The sequence below is a fragment of the Lepisma saccharinum genome, chromosome 7, assembly GCF_977018435.1.
Source record: "Lepisma saccharinum chromosome 7, izLepSacc3.1, whole genome shotgun sequence".
Classification (NCBI taxonomy): domain Eukaryota; kingdom Metazoa; phylum Arthropoda; class Insecta; order Zygentoma; family Lepismatidae; genus Lepisma; species Lepisma saccharinum.
Genome location: NC_139235.1, coordinates 55,548,474 through 55,570,082, shown reverse-complemented (window position 1 = coordinate 55,570,082; position 21,609 = coordinate 55,548,474). Strand labels below are relative to the sequence as shown.

Sequence of the window (21,609 nt, the reverse complement as noted above, 5' to 3'; positions counted from 1 at the left end):
ATAATTTCTGCTGTCGAACAGTTTTGAAAGCTTTTGTACTTGTTAAGGGAAAGTTGGAACGTTAATACATGTTGTAATTTGGCATATTAAAAATGACTGCAGGCAACGAAGTGTAGCAGAAATATTGGGAGCTGAACAATCATTCTTCAAAAATTCGTACTCACTCAATTTTATTTGCAAACGTTTTATGTAGACGTTCTTGCGCTTGAATGTAGCAACAAGGATTGTTTATTGAGAAGTTCCAAAGAAAGTCATTTAATTCATTAAAGAAATCTACTTACAGCGATTTCAATGCCCAGAATCCAGAAAATGCCGCCTCATTAATCTCCTTAATATCGACGTGCTTCAACACTCTGTAAAGAGAAACAAACTCACTGTAAATTTAAATTTAAATATTCATGTTAAAACATAACCAACAGAAAAGTTTCTAAAGTACAGAACGTTTTGAATTGCAGTATTAGAACATGTTCAGAAAAGCAAAATAATGATGCAACATGCCAAGGGTAATAATTTTGAAATATTATTACAAGTTACTTAAGGTGACAGGAACGTTTCCTGAGCCAATTTCTCAGTACCAGGACAATTAAGTAATGTAGAAGCTGACGTCAGACGAAAATTAACATTCGCAAACTGGCTCTTGGACTTCAATCAAAGATTACTGTTTCCATGAACAATTAATATAATGAGGCTTTTGGGGAGAAAGGAAAAATTTTGAACAGGAGGGCGATGACAACTTTTATTGTAAGCTAAAGCTCTGTGGATACTAACTCACTGCTAAACGACAGATGGAAACATTGGATTGGGTTCCAAATGGGGAGAAACGTTGGTCACCTAGGAAACTTGATTTACACCCTCGTTTGTAGGAATGCTCGAGCCGTGGAATTTGGCAATAAATCTTAACTTCCGCTGGAAGTAGATTGGACGCTTCACTGTATGGTGTTTCAGCTCATCCATGCTATATCTAAACGTCGCATGCGCTGATTTTGTTGTATGATTCAGCATATGGACACGCGTGTGGTCAGAGAAGCAAGTCATAGCTGCATTTACTGTGTCAGCTATTTACTCTATCAGAAAGTGACAAATCTATGCTTCATTGTTCGCATATTCGTTGGCGGATTTAGAGGGAGGAGCGCCTTTGGAAAGACCAAACGTTATTGAAAGTAATGATATCATTATATTCCATCAAAAAAAATGTTAGAACAAATTGTGATAGATTCCTTCAATATCCATCTCCGGTCATTTGAATTTTTGAATTTTGAATTTAAAATTTTGGGTGCGTCAGCACTAAGGCTAATTTGCACCCGTCACATTATACGGGGTCCAGCCCCTTACCGTTACACATAACAACTCTAACGTTGCATAACTAAAATCATAAAATATTCTGACTTTCGTTAAAAGCTGAGGCTGTAAAGGAGCACTCAGCACAAATAAGGACAAAACACAGGACAACACAAACAAACCTCGTTAGTCTGCAGTCCAGGGTGTACTACGTGGAAGTGAGGTTGACTATTGGGTGCACTACGTGGAAGGACCACCCCTTAAACCCCCCACCTGCGGTTATATCCGTGATAGATTCCTTCAATATCCACCTTCTGTTATCTCCTTTCCCAGAGAACCAATGAATGAAACGAAATTTAGCACAAATAAACTAATAGTAACTAGATTTATTGGACACTGGAATCTTCTCCACAGGAAACTGAATCTACAACGTCTTGATTACAAACAATATCACGTTAATACTGTCCCATTTTTGGGGCCCTCAAATAATAAATTATGATTAGAGGTAATGCATAAATTGACAGAAATGAAGATAAAGCAGAAGTACATCTCTTTCTCATACACACAAATTATTCCCATGTTTGTGACACTTTTGCCGTAATAAATGATTTCTCAACCTTCATTTTTTCTCTTTCGAATCACTGTTAAAACAAGTAATGTAGGATAACTTCACAAGAAGTGCTAACGCTGTTTCCTTGTAATCAAGAGGTCCCAGATTCGATTTCCAGTGAAAGTACAGTGGTGGAAAAAAGTTCTTCCCCATAAGACTTTAATGGCAGTAAATAATGCCGGAAAGGTAGGCAACACACATTGCACCTTTAGGTGATCGGGTGATTCTGTCTGTCTCAAGGACCAACTCGTCTTTTATGCAATAGCCAACAGACGCAGGAAATGTAGGAAAGTCACGTGACATCAGGTGGAATGTTGTTCGTCATAAAATCGCCTTTTCTCAAGCCAGGTCGCAGAACCGACAAGAGTTATAGCCTATGTTCGAAAATGATTCCCCTAAAACCGTTGAACGAAACGCTAAAATAATTCTTGCCTTAATCACAAAGGCTACTATACTATATGTGCCGCGGTAGCTCGGTCGTTAGGGAGTTTGATTACCATGCGAGAGCTCTGAGTTCGATCTCCGACTGGGGAGGATTGGAATTTTGTCCACCTGTTCAATTGGCTCCGGCGCGGGGGGGGGGGTAAAGGCGGCCAGGGGCGTGGTGATGATCACATTATCCCCACCTTCGGCCGTAACAAGAAAGTGTGCAACCCTAACTCCGCACCCCCTACACGCCTTCATGGCTTGGTGCAAAGGTAGCACTTTGCTCTTTCATTTACTATACGTCTTGATTTTGTCGGAACAGAACTTTCTAATTTCTATGTGGACTTTCTTCCAAGCTTCGTAGGGATGTGAATAGGCTCCAGTTTTTCTTGACACAATTCATTCATGTTATATTTCGTTATAAAAACCACGGCCTATATTCTGTGTGTGTGTGGGGGGGGGGGTTATAATTTAAACATGTGAGGTGATACTTTTCTCACTACTCCATTCTCCAATTCTTCGTATCCGAAATAACTCTCAATTCCACACACTGAAAATGTAGCATTTCCTACATCTTAGCATGCAAATATCTAGCAGCAAAGTAATGTGTAGGCACATAGTGGTTCGGATCCCACTTTAAACTGTAGATGCATTCCCGATTAGTCTTACTGTGCATAAAGTGGACTTAAGACACCAAACAACCAACCTTCAGAATCCCGTTATCGTCCAGATTATCGAAACCAGAAGCTTCGTCGCGAATAACATAAGCAGGAAGACAATGTGAAATTACCCAACACAAACGACGATACAGCACGCGTTCTAAAATGAAGAAGAATACGTAAGTTGAAAGACCTCGATAGACACACACACTTTTCCTCCCCTCAATGGTAAGATTTCTTTCTTGCAGAGAAGCCTTTAGGTAGGGCTTCAAGGCCACGACGAAAAAGTGTTTTACATGCAATGACGAGACCAAAACACGGGTCTAGTTTGATATGAAAGCTGTGTTCCTCCTTATTTCGTACGTCATTGATAACAGGAACACGGCCTCGTCTGCAAACCCTAGTTTCGTAGAGCAGATGCCTGTTCGCCACCCTTTGGTTCCGTGACCTTCGCTCGTAGTTAGCAAGAGTGAATGACTCACCAGATACCTGTTGCCTGTGAGCTTATACAGGAATATATATTTCGTTAGCGTCTGTAAGTATTGTTTCATCTGCAGTTATATCAGTTAACGTTCGAATTGTTTCCTAATGGTTACGTTATTTATAAATTAGTTCTTTCTATCTATTTGTATGGGGGTTGGGGGTATACAGCCTGCATGTATTATTTTTTTTCCTGAAACAAGAAGAAATTTCAAGACAAAAAAAGAGTCCTAGAAGAGTAGTTAATAAAAAAGAAAGAAGAAAACGAAAATGTAAATGTTTAAATAAATTATTGCATAGATCGAGTGAATAATATTTTCTCACGGGGCCTCCTCGATGGCGTAATGATAACGTCGTCACCTTATAATCAAGGGATCCCGGGTTCGATACACGGTGGATGCACGTATTAGTTCGTATGTCATTTTAAACTGAAGGTCCAGTCCAGATTAGCTTATCTGTGCAGAAAAACTAAAAAAAGAAATTGTCACAGTGTAAGAAAATTTCATGTTCAACCACATACAAAAGGGAATAATTTATTCCATGTTGGAGTTCACATTTATAGCATCTAACCAACACAATTATGGATCGCAACGTATTTTCTCAGATCCATTTTAATTATACGTGCATGATAAAATAACAGAAGTTGAGGAAAGAGAAAGCCAAGCGAAACACAGATGCCTTCTCCAGAATTTCAAATCTCGTTACGTAAGGTTCTGGGTTGAAGTCCAGGGCAGGCATGACTCTCTTGTTCTTGCCCTTTTATCTACTCTAATGTATTTAATCATAAATCCTCGTTATGGTTTACTTCCAGGGGAGGAATAATGACAATAATTGCCAATACAAAGCCAATAACGAACAGACGCAGATGTCAAGAAAGAAACAAGACTTTACAGTGTCTCCGTCTCTCGGTTTCTCGAACTGAAAATTGCTCTCCCGTTCTCGGTCTCGGCTAGTTAAATATAGAAATCGAAATAGTATGTGAAGATACATATATTTCATATATCCCGGTTTTATAGGAGATTTCGTGAGAGATGAAATAAGTACTCTTCGATCATGTTTATTTTTATTAGTTTTGTTACGTAACATCACTTTTCTTCCTAGTCGCGGACGAGTGACCATTACATGAAATTAATGACGAAATACTCAAACACCTGTGACAAGGACGGTACTCAAATCCGGGAACTTTGGTGACGAGATCGAAGGTTGACCACTTAATGAGCTTGCCCACCGAGTCTGCTTAATGTTGCTTGTGTCAGGTAATTCGAAATAACTGTCAATATCCCACATTCATTATCATTTGTTTCATAATTTATCTTATTGATGTTATTAACCTGAAGTCGAAGAAATAGTTGAAAGGCAATCATGCAAGATTGAATGTCTATGATGTTACTTCGTGCCGAATAATATGACGTGATATTATGATATGAATATATTAATAATATAATATGCCTAGTCATTCGATTGATTGATCCCAATTGCGTACACAAAATATGGTATAATGTCCACTCTTAACCAACCTCCGTGGCGTAGTGGTTAGCACAGCGCGCTACGACAGCATGGGCCCCTGGTTCGAATCTCGGCTTGGCCATGGGTGTTCTTGGTGAGTGTCTGTGAATCAATGTCATCATATCATCTTCATCGTCGCTATTTGCCAAAAGTGAAAGAATAGCGACACTAAATAACAAAAATCCAATCAAATGGAACATCTTCACCGATTTAATTCTATACCGTACCAAATTCCCAGATTATTACTGCTTCTTGCTTCATTTTACAGCATGTCAATTGTTTTCCGGTTCGAAAACAAATGGAATGTTGTTTTGTGCAGTTGATTGTGCATTGTTTCGTTGTTTGGATTGTTTAATTAACGTCGCATTAATTAGTTTTAGACCAATCGTGACAGAGGGAATCGAGAGCACAAAGGAAGTGGAAAAGACAAGTTAGATACGACGGCTCTCTTTAAATGTAGGATTCCTTGAATACAACTGAAGTGACCGCAGAATATTATGGATAAAATTTGTTTCGCTTTTTCCTTTTATTTCTGTTTCAGTTATTTTACTTCGCTTTTCTTCTCCCACTGGCGTTAATCGTGTCGGTGAGGAAGAATTATAAACTCGTGAAATGGACGATGGGACAAAAAAATATATATGCCTCTCCCACGGTTCGAAACTGTGACCACAAAATATTGTCTTATTTTTAAAATTTACGCCAAATATGGTTTCACTCGTCTCTTTCTCAAGGCGTTCCATTGCGTCTCCGATGGCGTAGTGGTAACGTCTTCGACATGTAATCAAAGGCTTCCGAATTCAATACCAGATAGAGGAACATTTGGTTCGGATCCCACTTTAATCTGTAGGTCCAGTGCATAAACTGGACTTAAACCATTAGCGTGTGGCATGTGGCCTGTGATGAGAACCATAATTTCAGTGAACCTTCTTGACAATGACTAGTATCACTCGAAAAATATATTTTCTTACGAGTAGATCTTGTTAAGAAACCAGTTGCTGAAATGTTCTTCTTGAGGCCACGTAGCACCCAGCTGTTGTTTGTTGTTGCTGGGGCATGAGTCATGTGACTCATGCTATCAATGCTCAATCGTTCCCGAGAACTCAGATCCACCAGACAAACTTAAGCGAATAATTTGTTATTTGGGTTGCATAAACAACAGGCTTTAAGACGTTACGAAATTCTAGGTGCCGTGGCCCAGGTAATTCTTTCTCCGACTGTACATGGTATAGTGGATTGGAGATCACTTTAAACTGTAGGCTCCGTTTGGATTAGTTTACCTGGACACAAAGTTGGCTTAAAACAAATTTTGCGAAGGTTTTTTCACAAAAAGCTCGCGATATAACATAGTATGGCTGCATGTAACATGTAGAAAATGCTACACGTTGTATTTCCAATGCTACTATATCCAACGATATGCTTCTCTGAGCTTATGCATATTCTGTGCGCCTCTCCCCCTCCCCCCCCCCCAATTCTGGATCCGTCTATGTGTTATTATCGAATGAACAGTCCAATCAGCTTAATATATTTAATAGGAACACAGGAGCGCCAGGCGTCCCGGAATTAACGGGGCAGTTCCTTAAGTAGTGCAGGTGGCCGGGTACTGAATAATCATTTGAGGCTCGAATCATCATTTGAGGCTCGTCGTAGCCTTTTATGATGTATATTTTGAGGGCAGAGTTGGCAACACTGTGGGTTTTTACTGTAGCCTTTTATGAGGGGGGTTTATTGCCCTCTGTTTACATCTGGTAACACTGCCGTAGATTTTTTGACAGTGTTGTTAACCTACTGGGTTTTTTTTTTACTGAGGCTCGAATCATCATTTGAGGCTCGTCGTAGCCTTTTATGATGTATATTTTGAGGGGCAGAGTTGGCAACACTGTGGGTTTTTACTGTAGCCTTTTATGAGGGGGGCCTATTGCCCTCTGTTTACATCTGGCAACACTACCGTAGATTTTTTGACAGTGTTGTTAACCTACTGGGTTTTTTTTCACTGTAAATTTTCATCAAAGGGTCTGAGGGGTCCATGTATTTTTTATGTCTGGCAATACTGTTGGGGGCCTAGTGTTGGCGACACTGTGGGTTTTTACTGTAGCCTTTTATGAGGGGGGGGTCTATTGTTTTTTTTTATATTTGGCAACTCTATTGGATGTTCTTTTTTTGAGGCTTGGGTTTTACCAACCCATCCGAAGAAAATTCCACTATATGATTTTTTACTGGCTAAGCTAACCTACAAATAGAAATTGGCAACACCGACGAGCCTTGAATTATCATTTGAGGCTCGTCGATATTACCTACCCACTCTACAAAAATTCTACTATATGATTTTTCACAGGTTAAGCTAACCTACAAATAGGAGTTGGCAGCACTGACTTATAAACCCACTGGGTCCTCTTGACATGTTTTTTTTTCATGCTATATTACTAGGCTATTGGACATCTTAACGTATACAATGTATATATTTTGAGAGGGGGGTTATAGCTTTTTATGCTGTACGAATACTAAAAACTTAACAGTAACAACCAACAATGTAGGTAAACCTACATCCAGGAACTGGCAACACTAGTTTCTGACAGTAAATTTGAAATAAAATATTAAACAAAATACATGAGTAAGCACTGTGATTACAAATAGTACCAGTGTTATGCCCCCAACTCCAACTGGACAACTGGGGAAAATAATTGTACAACAATTTGTACCTAATTGTACAATACTTGTACCTAATTGTACAACATATACACAGACATAAAAGAGAGAGCCTTCCCGTAACTTACTTCATGTACAATTTATATGATTTTACAACTGTGAAAAGAAAGCATATGTGTTCTGTATGCACACATTTATTCTTATTTTTCGAAGTTGAATGAAAGCACATGTTTTTACGCTCTCGTAATACTAACCTTGCTCCACTGATTTTAAATTGCTTCCATCCGCTTTTTTTTTCTGTGTTATTTCCGTATGCACGCAACATTCGCTTTCAATAGACAGAAGAAATGTTAGTATAGCAGGCTCCGAGTTTACAATTTATTAAATTAAACAATAATTTATGTAAGAATATACTTGTACTTACCGAACACGAAATAATAAAAAGCACATGTGAATATTTGCGTGTGTTCATGTTATATGACGACTGTGTAAAAAAATAATGTTGACTCCCCGAAAGATAAAAGTTCCTAGTTCGACATCAGATGCATGCAAATTTTATGTTTTGCTCTCCAAAATCTTGATTTTTATGTTTGTGCTATTTGTCATACAGCAGAGGAGGAGGAGAAAGAGGGGAGAGGGAGGGGAGGGGGTACTATCAGCGCCATCTATTAGCAAACAATAGAAATAAAAAATAGGTCAAACTTTTTCAACACCCAAACATTTTAAACGTCTTCACGTAGTAATACGATAGCTGAAGATGTTTAAAAGAGTACCCTTAGTCGACGAAGCTAATTGCTAGGGCCCTTGTATTACTAAAATATTCTTTAATTTGCATATTTCTCATACCGCCATATGTTGTTCTATTTGACTTCTTCCAAAAAAAATGCTAATTAGCGAGAGTTAATTAAGCAAGGCAAGTAAAAGAAGCAAAATAGAACAACATATGTGCCGGCGTGAAAATATGTAAAAAATTCGATTCAGAGGTGGATCGAATTAAAGTTGGGGGATATTTTGCATTTTTTCTCTATAATGTACAAAACATTTACCGTACATAATTTTTTCCATTTACAACAGTATAAAATAAGAGGAATGTGTGACAATATCCATATTAATTAGGAAAGTATGTTGTATGCTAGGTTAGCTAATTGTGTTTTCTACAGCTTCACTGTATAGAGGGAAGATGGAAAAAGAGAGCTCTACGGAAACTGACGCTCTTAACAATATTGTACGTCCGTGAAAATTATATATAAATAAGACTTAAGCGTATTATCTGCTTTCATGTCAGATTTTGCCAACCTGTGAGCTGTAGTGTTTAGGTGACAAGCGACCTGCTCAAATATGATACTGTTGACAATATTGTACGCCCGTGAAAATTATATATAAATAAGACTTAAGCGTATTATCTGCTTTCATGTCAGATTTTACCAACCTGTGAGCTGTAGTGTTTAGGTGACAAGCGACCTGCTCAAATATGATACTGTTGACAATATTGTACGCCCGTGAAAATTATATATAAATAAGACTTAAGCGTATTATCTGCTTTCATGTCAGATTTTACCAACCTGTGAGCTGTAGTGTTTAGGTGACAAGCGACCTGCTCAAATATGATACTGTTGACAATATTGTACGCCCGTGAAAATTATATATAAATAAGACTTAAGCGTATTATCTGCTTTCATGTCAGATTTTGCCAACCTGTGAGCTGTAGTGTTTAGGTGACAAGCGACCTGCTCAAATATGATACTGTTGACAATATTGTACGCCCGTGAAAATTATATATAAATAAGACTTAAGCGTATTATCTGCTTTCATGTCAGATTTTGCCAACCTGTGAGCTGTAGTGTTTAGGTGACAAGCGACCTGCTCAAATATGATACTGTTGACAATATTGTACGCCCGTGAAAATTATATATAAATAAGACTTAAGCGTATTATCTGCTTTCATGTCAGATTTTGCCAACCTGTGAGCTGTAGTGTTTAGGTGACAAGCGACCTGCTCAAATATGATACTGTTGACAATATTGTACGCCCGTGAAAATTATATATAAATAAGACTTAAGCGTATTATCTGCTTTCATGTCAGATTTTGCCAACCTGTGAGCTGTAGTGTTTAGGTGACAAGCGACCTGCTCAAATATGATACTGTTGACAATATTGTACGCCCGTGAAAAATTATATATAAATAAGACTTAAGCGTATTATCTGCTTTCATGTCAGATTTTGCCAACCTGTGAGCTGTAGTGTTTAGGTGACAAGCGACCTGCTCAAATATGATACTGTTGACAATATTGTACGCCCGTGAAAATTATATATAAATAAGACTTAAGCGTATTATCTGCTTTCATGTCAGATTTTGCCAACCTGTGAGCTGTAGTGTTTAGGTGACAAGCGACCTGCTCAAATATGATACTGTTGACAATATTGTACGCCCGTGAAAATTATATATAAATAAGACTTAAGCGTATTATCTGCTTTCATGTCAGATTTTGCCAACCTGTGAGCTGTAGTGTTTAGGTGACAAGCGACCTGCTCAAATATGATACTGTTGACAATATTGTACGTATGTTGTATTGTATAGGAGACTAGAAGCATATAATTTGGCGAAAAAAAAAAACCAAAGTAAGGTCATAGAAAATAGTTAAAAAAAAGTGAACAATTATATTTTGCATTGCACAGCATTGGATATTAAATAACATACCCCCAAAAAATCTCTGCATTATGCGTTCTGAAAAAAATTGCCCTACGTGCCAAATTGCTGTGTCAAGTAAAAATTTTCAAAGACACTGTCGTACTTGTGTGCCGGGAAAGCGAATATGTGCAACCAAACTGTGCTCTAAGTGTGGAAAAAATATTTCTATTGCCAACTTCAAGCGACACCAGCTTACTTGCAAGAGTACTGGAACATCTCTACCGCAACCTTCCAAGCGAAAGGTAGAAGTAACCTCCCTCGATGCATCGCCACCTGCCAAACGCGTCAAGCTGGCGAAGAAAGCAGACCGATTTGCGTTTGAGCATTTATTAGAAGACTTTAACATAACATCAGACAGCTTCTGCGATGTGCGTAGTTTTCTGGAGAGCGAGCGAGCTAAGATAATATCCATCTTCAACGATGCATTGGCTACATACTCCACTAAATTCTATGCTGTGCTATGCTGCAAGTATAAGAAACCGTCTGATGAAATATATAAATTCTTCCATGCCACAAAAGCAAAAACACTGCATCAAGCAGTGTGGCGACCCCCACGAACTTTGTCTGAAACTTAGCAAGTCCCTGCCACTGGCAGGGTCTAGCTATATTGCCCTGCCACCCGAGGTTGAAGCAAGAAAAGCTGTTCTCAATATTCAGAACAAAGACACCAAATGCTTCCTCTGGTCGGTGCTGGCAGCATTACACCCTATACCTAGGGAAAACAGTCCACGCTATGTTGCACACTACAAGCAGTATGAGTCGGAACTGGAGGATGCAATGGCCGGGATTGCCTACCCTGTAGAAGTCTCGCATATTCGCAAGTTTGAGGTTTGTGCTCGTGACTTGTTGGGCCTGCAATTAGCCATCAATATTTACGGTCTCACCGAGAACAAACATGAGGTCTACCCCATCCGGGTGAGCAACATGAGCAACAACAACGAGGTACGAGAAATCAACCTCCTGCTCATCAAGGACGAGACCCATCACCATTACACCCTTATCCGTTCCCTCTCTCGGCTTGTTTCGAGCCAACGGAGCAAAAACAAAACCCACGTCGAGGTGTGTCGCAGGTGCTTGTTTACATTTCATAATCGAGAACAGCAGGATTACCGGCGCATCAGAGGACCCAACATTGCTGCTGAGAAGCTAGCTCGCCACATGCTCTACTGTGGTACCAACAAGCCTGCACGAACTATCCTGCCCGAACCTGGTGCAGTAGAGTGCTTTCGCATGCACAGTGCTATGGTGAAGCATCCTGCTTATATTGTAGCAGACTTCGAGGCCTTTCTTCAACCTCTGTCTAACTGCGAGCCCAACCCCGAAACATCCTCTACCATTCCTTTCCAAATCCACGAGGCCTCGAGTTACTCCTATGTTGTGGTGTGGCGAGACCGACATATTGCCTCCGAGCCCTATGTGTATCGCGGTCCCGACCCGGTCAAACACTTCCTGGAGAGAATGCAACAGGAAGCCATCAAGATAGGGAAGGTACTGTTGGCCCCCAAGCCCATGCTGCCTCTGTCTCCCAAAAACAAGCATCAGCACGAAATAGCTCTAAATTGTCCTGTTTGCAACTCGGTCTTCACTGACGATAACAAAAAGGTCCACCACCATGACCATTATGGGACCGGAAGCTACATTGGCCCGTGGTGCAACAGATGTAACTTGAGAGCCAGGGACCCGCGCTTCATACCGGTCTTTTTTCACAATGGCTCGGGATATGATTTCCATCACTTGGTCACACATCTAGGGTACGACAATGCGAGAATCAATGTCCTGGCACAAAACGAGGAGCGTTATATTAGCATCAGCAAGTGGGTGCCGATCCCCGACTCAAGCAGCAGCATCGAGCTTCGGTTCCTCGACTCTCTGAGGTTCCTCCAGGCAAGCCTCGATGCTCTTGCTGGGAAGCTCAGAGACGACCAACTAGCCATTACCACATCAAGTTTCCCGAACTTAGATGTCGCACTCATCAGACGTAAAGGGGTCTACCCCTACGAATACGTCACAGACCCTTCCAAGTTCGAAGAAGAGTTGCTGCCTCCCCAGGATAAGTTCTACAGCCAGCTGAGAGGTTCTGGTATTACCGACGAGGAGTACAAGCATGCTCAGTCTATGTGGGTCGAGTTGGGTTGCCGAACTTTCGGTGATTACCACGATGCATACCTGAAGCTTGATGTGACGCTTCTTGCCGATGTGTTCCAGGCGTTTCGGGCAACTGCGATAAACATTTACAACCTGGACCCTGTATATTTTTACAGCCTTCCTGGACTGGCATGTTCGGCCATGCTCCTGCTGACTAAAGTTAAACTTTCACTTATCTCCGATAATAATATCATGCTTTTCATCGAGAGAGCTATCCGGGGCGGCATGGTCCAAGTGTCGCAACGCTTCGCACACGCCAACAATCACCACATGGCCACTGGTTACGACCCCTCCCAACCATCAAGCTACATCATGTACACTGATGTGAATAATCTTTACGGGTACTCCATGATGCAGCCACTCCCAACAGGACAGTTTAAGTGGGTTGATCCTTTATACCACGACATCGAAAAAGAGTGCGACGAGTTTGGGTTTTTTTGCCGAGGTGGACCTTGACTTCCCCGAGAAGCTGCAGGATACATTCTGTGACCTTTCGCCTGCTCCGGAATTCAAGTGTCCACCTGGCTCGGATCAACCGAAGCTCGTCATGGACTTGGAGCCCAAAAAGCGTTATGTGCTACACTACCGGAACCTCCAGTGGTTAATGCAGCAAGGGGTCTCGGTCAAAGCAGTTTACCACGTGCTCTTGTTCAGGCAGTCTCCATGGTTGAAGCCGTACATCGAACTGAACACCAACCATCGCACTGATGCCACTTCGGAACTTGATCGCGATTTTTTCAAATTAATGAACAATGCGGTATTTGGGAAGACCATGGAGAATGTGCGAAATCACGTTGATGTGAGGTTGGTGACGAAGAAAACACAGTGTCGTCGACTTGTTGCAAGCCCGCTGTTCAGGTCTCGAACAATTTACAACGAACAGATGTCTCTGATTCACATGAACCGGGGCAAGGTGCTACTCAACAAGCCCATCTATGTGGGAGCTGCAGTTTTGGATCTGAGCAAGTTGTGCATGTTCGAGACATATTACGGCATACTACGTGCACACTACAACCACAATATCTCGCTCCTCTACACAGACACAGACAGCTTGGTGTACCATGTTCGCACGGTCGATGCGTATGGTGATATAGCCAAAGTTCCAGCTCTTGTCAAGCTCTTCGACACATCGGGCTATCCCCAGCTAAACCGGTATGGAATTCTGCCCCGGAACAAAAAAATACCCGGCAAACTCAAGGACGAGAAAGACGGGGATGTGATTGTGGAGTTTGCTGGACTTCGTGCCAAAGCCTATGCGATCCGGGCTGTGGGTTCTGTAACAAAAAAGGCAAAGGGTGTAAGTAGGCAAGTGGTTCGGGAGCACCTCAAGTTTGAGGATTACCTCGAGTGCCTCAGAACAAAATCGCCCATTCTACAAAAAGAGCATCGTATCCAAAGCGTTGATCATGTGCTTACAACTAATATTGTCAGGAAAGTTGCTCTGGATGCACACGACGACAAGAGGTGTATTCTTGAATGTGGGGTCCATACACTTCCGTGGGGCCACTATCGCCTCCAAACTAGTAAGGCCTGCCCAGAGTGTAACAAAAAGTAATAGGCAATGCGAAAAAAAAAACAATTTTAATTTACTTCCACTTCCTCGATTACATGCATGCATGGCACAGCAAAATTAAACTTCTGGAAACTACTAATTACAATTTGTACTTATATATATAAAATTCCACATTTCTTATTGTGTGCTATTTTTTTTTATTTATTTAAAACTGTTCAGTCACTCTTTCATTCTTGACGTCATACACAAATGTTTTCTCTGCAATAAGAATGACACTGCACAGAGTATCTGCAGGCAAGGCATCGTGGAACTCGCATACAATCTTGATGTTGGTACGATCGTTGACCACCACTTGCTTTCTTTTCGTGGTGTTGATGACGGTCATGGGTCTCCGTGCTTTGAATTCGCTGGGCGCGTAGTACACGTCCACGCTTCCCTCGGTCACGCGTTTGTAAGCCGTGTAAGCTTCGTAAAGTTTGAGGTAATCGTCTTTGGTCATGTCGAGGTTGTAATTCTCGCGCGGGAACACTTCGTTTCTACCGTTCTTCAGATAAACGTTCTTGATCTTGCAGTCGTCGAACTTGCTGGAATCTTTTTCCTGATCGTTATCGCGGCCGGTCTGAAAAAGCACTACGACGAAATCTGGCATGTCGAACTGTATGTTGTTGAACTGTGTCGTCACGTCGAATTCCATGTGACTTCCCGATGCCATCTTCTGCACGCACTGGTAACCGTGAAAGTGAATCGGCACCTGCGGACTTTTCAAGATCTCCGCTTTGTACTTGAGGGCGTAGTTCGTTTCGTATTCCACCACCGGCATTCTCAATTCCATGCTCCGGATGACGCATTTCGCTGCTTCGGGTAAAGTGTTGGCTATCGGCGTGGTGCCGTCCGGACCCAAAGTAGCGTATCGCATTAGTGCGTCGTTGTCGTTGGCCGCTCTTCGAAACGTGATCCTCAGTCCCCCTTTCCACATGATCTCCTTGTAGTCCGAGAAGAAACCAGGCAGCAGACGCATGGGAAAGAGCACCGTGTGACTTCTCGTCGATATTTTGGTCCCGGCTTCGAATCCCCCGGCCTGGTAGTACGCTGCGTCCGTTTTGGATAATTTCAACGTTCCCACTGCCGTCGACGTGATGCCTGGATAATCTATTCTGTCGATGACGGTGTTGTGTTTCCTCACCTCCACCTGCGAGAACAGGTGAGGCACGAAGTTGTCCACGAGTATCAAGTTTGCTGCTGCGGGAAACGCGTCTCCGCTTTCCTTCTTCACCACGTCGAATTGAAGGTAGAGGTCCGCTCTGTGAGGATGAATGAACCCGTCGCCTACGTCCACGTCGTATTCGATCTCCCTGTTCGCTTCGTTCAGATTGGCGAACGTGCGACGGTTGGGAGGGAAAGATTGCAATTCGTAACTTTCGATTTGCTCCATTTTACATGTATGGTTATTTATTATATGTTGATCTCCACGATGGCCGTCGTAGTGGCACCTGCGAAATCCACCACGTCTCCTTTCTCGTTCGTCACCACCAACTCTATGTCGTCTATGCGGTTGCGACATACTGGAAAATAGATCGGCGAAGAGGGCGTGTAGATGATCGGTTCCATGAACTCGGAACTTGGTTTGAAAGTGGCTATGATTCCCGTCTGCTTGTGACTTCCTAACAATCCGTCCGAAGATTTCGTGATCATACCTTCAGCCACGTTACAGTGTACGTTCAGAGTCTCTATGGCCAAGAATTTAGGAATGTTGGTTGCTACGTGCTTGATGCCAGCTTCGAGTTTTGGGTGGTTGTTCTCGAAACCTAAAAGTTCTCCCATGGTGCCCAGGTCCACGGTCTCCGTCGCGGATAGGATTTCCACTCTGTGCGTGACCGAATTTTGAGAAAGGTATGTGCCTTTGGGTAATTGAGCTTGCAAAGTGGAAAGATTGTATTGTCCTGGCGTGACGACGATGTGTTCGTTTCCGACGCTAATTTTGTTGTTGTGATGCGTAACATTAGGTATGAGGTACATGCTGCAGAATGCACGCAGAGCCACGGATTTAGGATAGACGATGTCGTCGTGCAGCGTGAGTTTCAAGATTGAAGATTCGCTCGTGAGATGGAACACGCCCATCCTAGTGATGCTGTTTGAGGTTCCACAATGCTTTCTGGAAATCCTCGATCGTAGGGTTATTTATTTTAGAGATAAACGCGAGCACGGAGAGGCAGAGATGACCGCAGTTCACGTCTCCGAAATTTTGAATGCGTTCGTCGTTGTAGTATATAGAGGTTTTGTTCGTTTTCAGATAATGAATTAAATTTGTAGGTGGAACACCTCCGAAAGAATCGAAAACGAATGCTTTATCATCATTTTTGTGGTAACATATCCAATGCGTGCCTGGATTTTTTGATTGTCCAAGTTGACTACTCCGCATTCTCTTCTTTTAACGCTTGAAGGTAACGAGTCGGACATGAAAACTCCTCTGAAGTGTTTGATTTGTAACGGTCCGATCAGAGATTCAATGTCTCGGTTGGTGAGTGCTGTTGTTTCTTTTTTTTAAACTTTTTCATCACGCCCTTCCCCCCTTTCTTCTCCATGGCCAGGTTGTGACGTTTCTGTTCTTCCAATTCCGCCTTGTTCTTCTTCGAGTCGATGACGGTTTTCGCGATGGCGGCACTTCCACCGGCCAAACTTCCAACGGCCCCCAATGCTGCTAGGATGGCCGGGATGCTGAATATGAAACCTCCGATCTTTTGCTGTTTCCGCGAACGCTGCAATCTTTTCAATTGAGGTGTGCTGAGCAGCAATTTCATTCCGTGTCCTTTCGACAAGCAAGAACGTTTCTTCTCACGTTGTTTCTTGGTGAGTAACCCATCGAGGGCACCTAGATTTTTTAGATTCGAATATGGTATCTGGTACACGACACCCTTGGGCTTCATGTTGATGCTTTATGTGTTATTTTCACGGTATGTTATTTATATATATATTCTGAGATTTTTTCTTGTGTAGTTTTTTTACGGTATGTTATTTATATACCCCACCCCAATTTTTGTTTTGTGTTCATGGCGATGGTGGTACCCAGTGCGGCGACCCGTTCACCCAGCGATGCGTCTCTGCTCACAAACCTTTCGAAAGCTGCATGTTCCAATTTTTTGTCTGCTTCGTGACGTGCGTCCAGATCCGTCTGCGTGGTGTTGTAGGCGATGTCGTGATCTTTGCATGCCGCGTCCAACGGATTCACACCCTTGTCTCCTCTCTCCAATCTTTTCTCGAGTTTGGTACCCGGTCCGCAGTACTGGTAGCCAGGTAGATGCATCTCGAAAGGTAACTTGTTGATGATGTCGTTCACGAGTCCCTTTCCTTCGGCCACGTTCCAAAATTTCGGAGGCAGCGTGTTGATGATTTTGATCAGGTAACCTATGCCCTTGTCGTCGTTCACGATGAAGTTGGAAAGTTTCGTGCTGATCATGTCCACGATGCCAACCTTCTCGTTGTAGAAATTACGGTTGCCTGCATTCTCTTCGCCGGCTATCACCAACAATCGGTCCACGAGTTTCCTAACGTCGTCCACCCAAACGAATTCTTTGGGTAACGTGTTGTAGCGTTTGACGCCGCTGCCTGTTTTGACCTGGTTCCAAATCGGTTTGATGAGATTCCTGTACTTCTCGCCGCTGCTCGATTTCACCCTATTCTGCGAGGCGTCGTTGTTCTGGTACAAGGCATCCGTCATGATCAGAATTTCCTTGTAACTTTGGTAATCTTCGTCGGTGTAATCTTTCGGCTGCTTTTTGGCGACGAGTTCCCACAGTCCCACCGTACCCGGATACCTGTTCCAACTATTCTTGTCGCCTAAATTGACTTTAATGTCGTTGCCTTCGAAGGTCACCTTCGATTTCCCAATCTTCCACACCACACCGCCGCCTTCGCTGGTTTCCATGCTGGGATACAATCCGAACACTTCATCCTTGTCGAATTTCCCCGTGCTCAGGTAGTCTCGTGCCAAAGGTCCCAACTCGATTTTATCCGAAGACGTGCTGCCTATGGCTCGACGTCGTGCCGGTGCATCCTTCAGTTCGAACGGCGTCGAAGGAATGCTCGAAATGGGTGTGGGGACGGCGTAACTTTTAGCTGCGAGCGGTACGAGTTCGTTGATCAAATTTTTATTTTGTTCCGTGACACTTTTAATTTCTTTACCTAGACTGCTGATGGCATCGATCACGGGTTGATCCTGACGTTTCTTCTCTTCGTAGAATCCGCGATTCTCGGATTTCCAACCTTTGAAGCGTTTCGCGAGGTAATCGCGAAGCTTGAGATTTTCGTCTTCGATTTTTCGTTTCGTCATGACGTTATTTATACACGTCGTTTCTCACAACGTTGCAACGTTTAGAAAGTCGTTGATTTTGTTTCTGTATTTTCCGTCGTTGGGTTTCCTCGTCATGTCGATCGTCGCGAATCCGAAATCGTCACCGTTCCAGCAAGAAGAGCAGCGTTCCGAATATTGATTGTAGTTCATGTCTCCGCCTACGTAGTCATCGTACGCGTGCTTGAGGTTGGTGTGATCTTGACGAAACAAACATATGAAATTAGCGTTGTCGCGTAGTAACTGTTTTGGAATTTTGGAAAACGTTTGAGCTAGGTAAAAGCAATCCATTTCTTTGTGACGACCTTGCGTAAAAAAGTTGCGAATTTCATTTTGATTTTCCAGAATGGCGTCGTCGAACACAACGACTGAATTTTCACGACAATCGTCGAGTGGTTTTATTTCCGAAGCGAACGTTGCAATGTCCAGACCATCGTACACTTTCATCAGTTGCTGGTATTTGGATTGCTCCAAACTTTTCGAGAACACGTACAGGTGCCTGTTCTTCCAATCTAACCAATTCGGTGCGAGGAGAAAATTGTCCACGAGCAGTGTTGTTTTCCCACACCCCGAAGGACCTACGATCAGACAGCGGATGCTGTCGGGAAGCAACTTGCCGTTCTTTTTTTTTCTCGTTTGACTTTCCGGATCCGGTAGACGCTTCACCACGTTCCACGTACTCACAAGATCACTTCGTTCGCGTCGATCCAACTCTTTTCCGGAAGTCCCAGCCATTTGACAAACAGTTTGTCACCTTTCCTACGCAATACTTTCTCGATGAGGTACGTGTCGGGGTGTTTTGTTTTAGAGAGTTCCTCTTCGTAAAATCTTCCTTTCAAAATCTCGCCGCTACTATCTTTTATTATATACGTGTGTCGGTTTCCGGGTAGAACTCGAACCACCGTAAAGAGTTCCGTGCTCCAATTTTTTGTGAATCCCTTCTCGAAGGTGCGTTTGAATTTGCTGATCCTCACCTGGTCTCCAATTTTGTATTTAGCTTTTTTTGTCGTGGGTGTGTACTTTGGACAGTAAACTGTAGAAATTAAACGCTGCTCGTCGGACTTGGTAACGTCGGCTGGCTTCATGCCTATTGTTCTGTGTACCGTATCATTATAGGTGTCGACGAGTTCCGGCAGGATGTCGACCCATTTGTAATTTCCCCGAAGCGTGAATCGTTTCCACATGTGTGTTTTCAAGGTTCGATTGAATCTTTCCACGATGCCGGCTTTGATGTGACTGAAGGTCGAATAATGTTGAATCTTGTGTTTTTGAATAAACTTTTGGAATACGGCGTTGTAAAATTCTTTACCGTTGTCCGTTTGCAGAAACCGTGGTTGTCTGCCGCCGCTTTCGCGAAAAATTAATTTGAATGCTTCCGTGACGCATGTTCCCGTTTTCGCCTTCAAAGGTAGAGCCCATGCGAATTTCGAAAATGTGTCTATGACGGTGAGGAGGTACTTGTTGCCCTTGTTCAATTTATGTACGTTTTTCAAATTGCCGCTACTCATCTCCACGAGGTCGCTTTGCCAGAGGTCGTCGATGCCCTTGGTTACCACAGCCAAACGTTCGTAGTTACGGCGTGCAGGTTTATGTAATTCTTCGACGATGGCTTGCCTAGACATTTTTTTTTAGAGATTACGTTTCAAGAGAAGCACAAGCGTGATGGGATTCAAAGAGGGTGGCACTTCGCTCGTGTTTTGAATGATCAGCTTATCGCCGGCACTCACGTCGAAAACGGTAAGATCTTCGTCTTCGTGTATTTCATATATGTTGCGCGTTTCGTTCCAACGTGCCAGAGGAATGTTTCCTGCTTTCTGGACACCACGATTCGATATCAAAGTCATGGTGTGAACGCTAGCTTTTCTACCGTGAGACCAGTACGAAAATTCGTTTATCTGAATCGTGCCATCGAGGAGAAACTTGTAGTACGGATGATAAGGATGCAACATGTACAGTTTGTTACCTTCGACCAACCTGGAGATTCTCTGTTGATTGGGTACGCTGTTGATTTCGATGGCTTGCAGAGAATGCAGTTTAGCGAATTTAGTGTCGACGCCGAGCAGATTACTGTGAACTTGTCCGAGTTTATTTTCGATGGGCAGCAAATGCTCGATTATGGTATCCGTTACGGCAGAAAACGACGGTTTGATTTTCACTTCCACGTTCAACTGCTTGTAGTTTTCGTTGAGTTCTTGCAACTTGGCACCGAAAGAGGCCAGCGTCGATTCCTGCGTGGATTCCAGCACTCCAACTTGATCTCTGATGTTGACGACAATAATCTGAAGGTTCTCGACTTGATTCAATTTCGAGCTCTTCTCGGTAAGATCGTTCACGATCCTTCGCATCTCTGTAAACTGCGTGTGAAGGTCGGCGACGCTCTGCGAAGTGGGCAGCGTCGACACCAGCGAACTAATTTCGTCTCGAATCTGTTCCACGTTCGCCGTTTCCGTTTCTAGTCGTTTCAGCATTCGAGATATGTTTCTTTTCAAAGCGTGCAATTCTTTGGAGGTGGGGAGATTGGCCACCCTACTCTCGAGATCGCTCAATGAACTTTTGATGTCGTTCGAATCGGATAGTGCCGTCACCGCCGTTTTCAATTTTTCCAAATCTTCGCTCGAAGGCACGCTCGTCCGTAACGATTCCAAGTCACCCTGTATGTTGTCGAGTACGTGATGAAAATGAGCGAGATTCGTTTCGACGTTTAAATTTTCTAAATATTCGATCTTCTGCTGAACCGTGCCCAACGTGTCTTGAATGCTCGTCAACGCTCTTGCTTCAGCGTGAATATTTTTAATTTCTTCGTTGATCAATTCCAAGGACGCCTGAAGCGTGGCGATGGTGGTTTGAATGTGTTCGAAATCTTGATAGGCCTCCAATTGAATTTTTATGTTCGCGACGCTTTTACCGATGACCTGCAGTTCGTCCGACGATGGTAGGTTCGTCATTGTATCTTCCAAAGTCTGCAACTTGGATTTGATTTCTTCCAACGTGCCGGTGAATTCTTCTTGTAATTTGGAAACGACGACATGCAAGCGTTCTGCGTCTATATCGTTCACGACGGTTTGAAGTTCAGAGAAATTCTTTTCTATTGCGGAAGTTCGTTCTTCGATTTCGAGTTTCAGTTTTTCCAAATCTTCATTTTTCGATTGAAATTGCTGTAATTTGGCCAAATCATTTTGAAGCGAATCCACGCTCAACTGTATATTTTGAACGCTGTCGTAAGAAGGTACGTCGACATAATTTTTTATCAGCGTCTTCAGTTCGGAATCGATTTTCAGAATGGGGTCGAGACATTGCGTTTGGAGCGTAGCGATT

General features: G+C 42.8%; 1 protein-coding gene across 1 annotated transcript in view; it reads right to left on the bottom strand.

The window, feature by feature from the left end:
• Positions 1-21,609, bottom strand: part of LOC145990474 (uncharacterized) — a 462,687-nt gene that overhangs the window by 286,587 nt on the left and 154,491 nt on the right. The window contains exon 6 of the mRNA XM_083126168.1: positions 282-353. Within this exon, the coding sequence (XP_082982294.1) occupies positions 282-353 (72 nt within the window). The remainder of the gene's footprint in view (positions 1-281; positions 354-21,609) is intronic.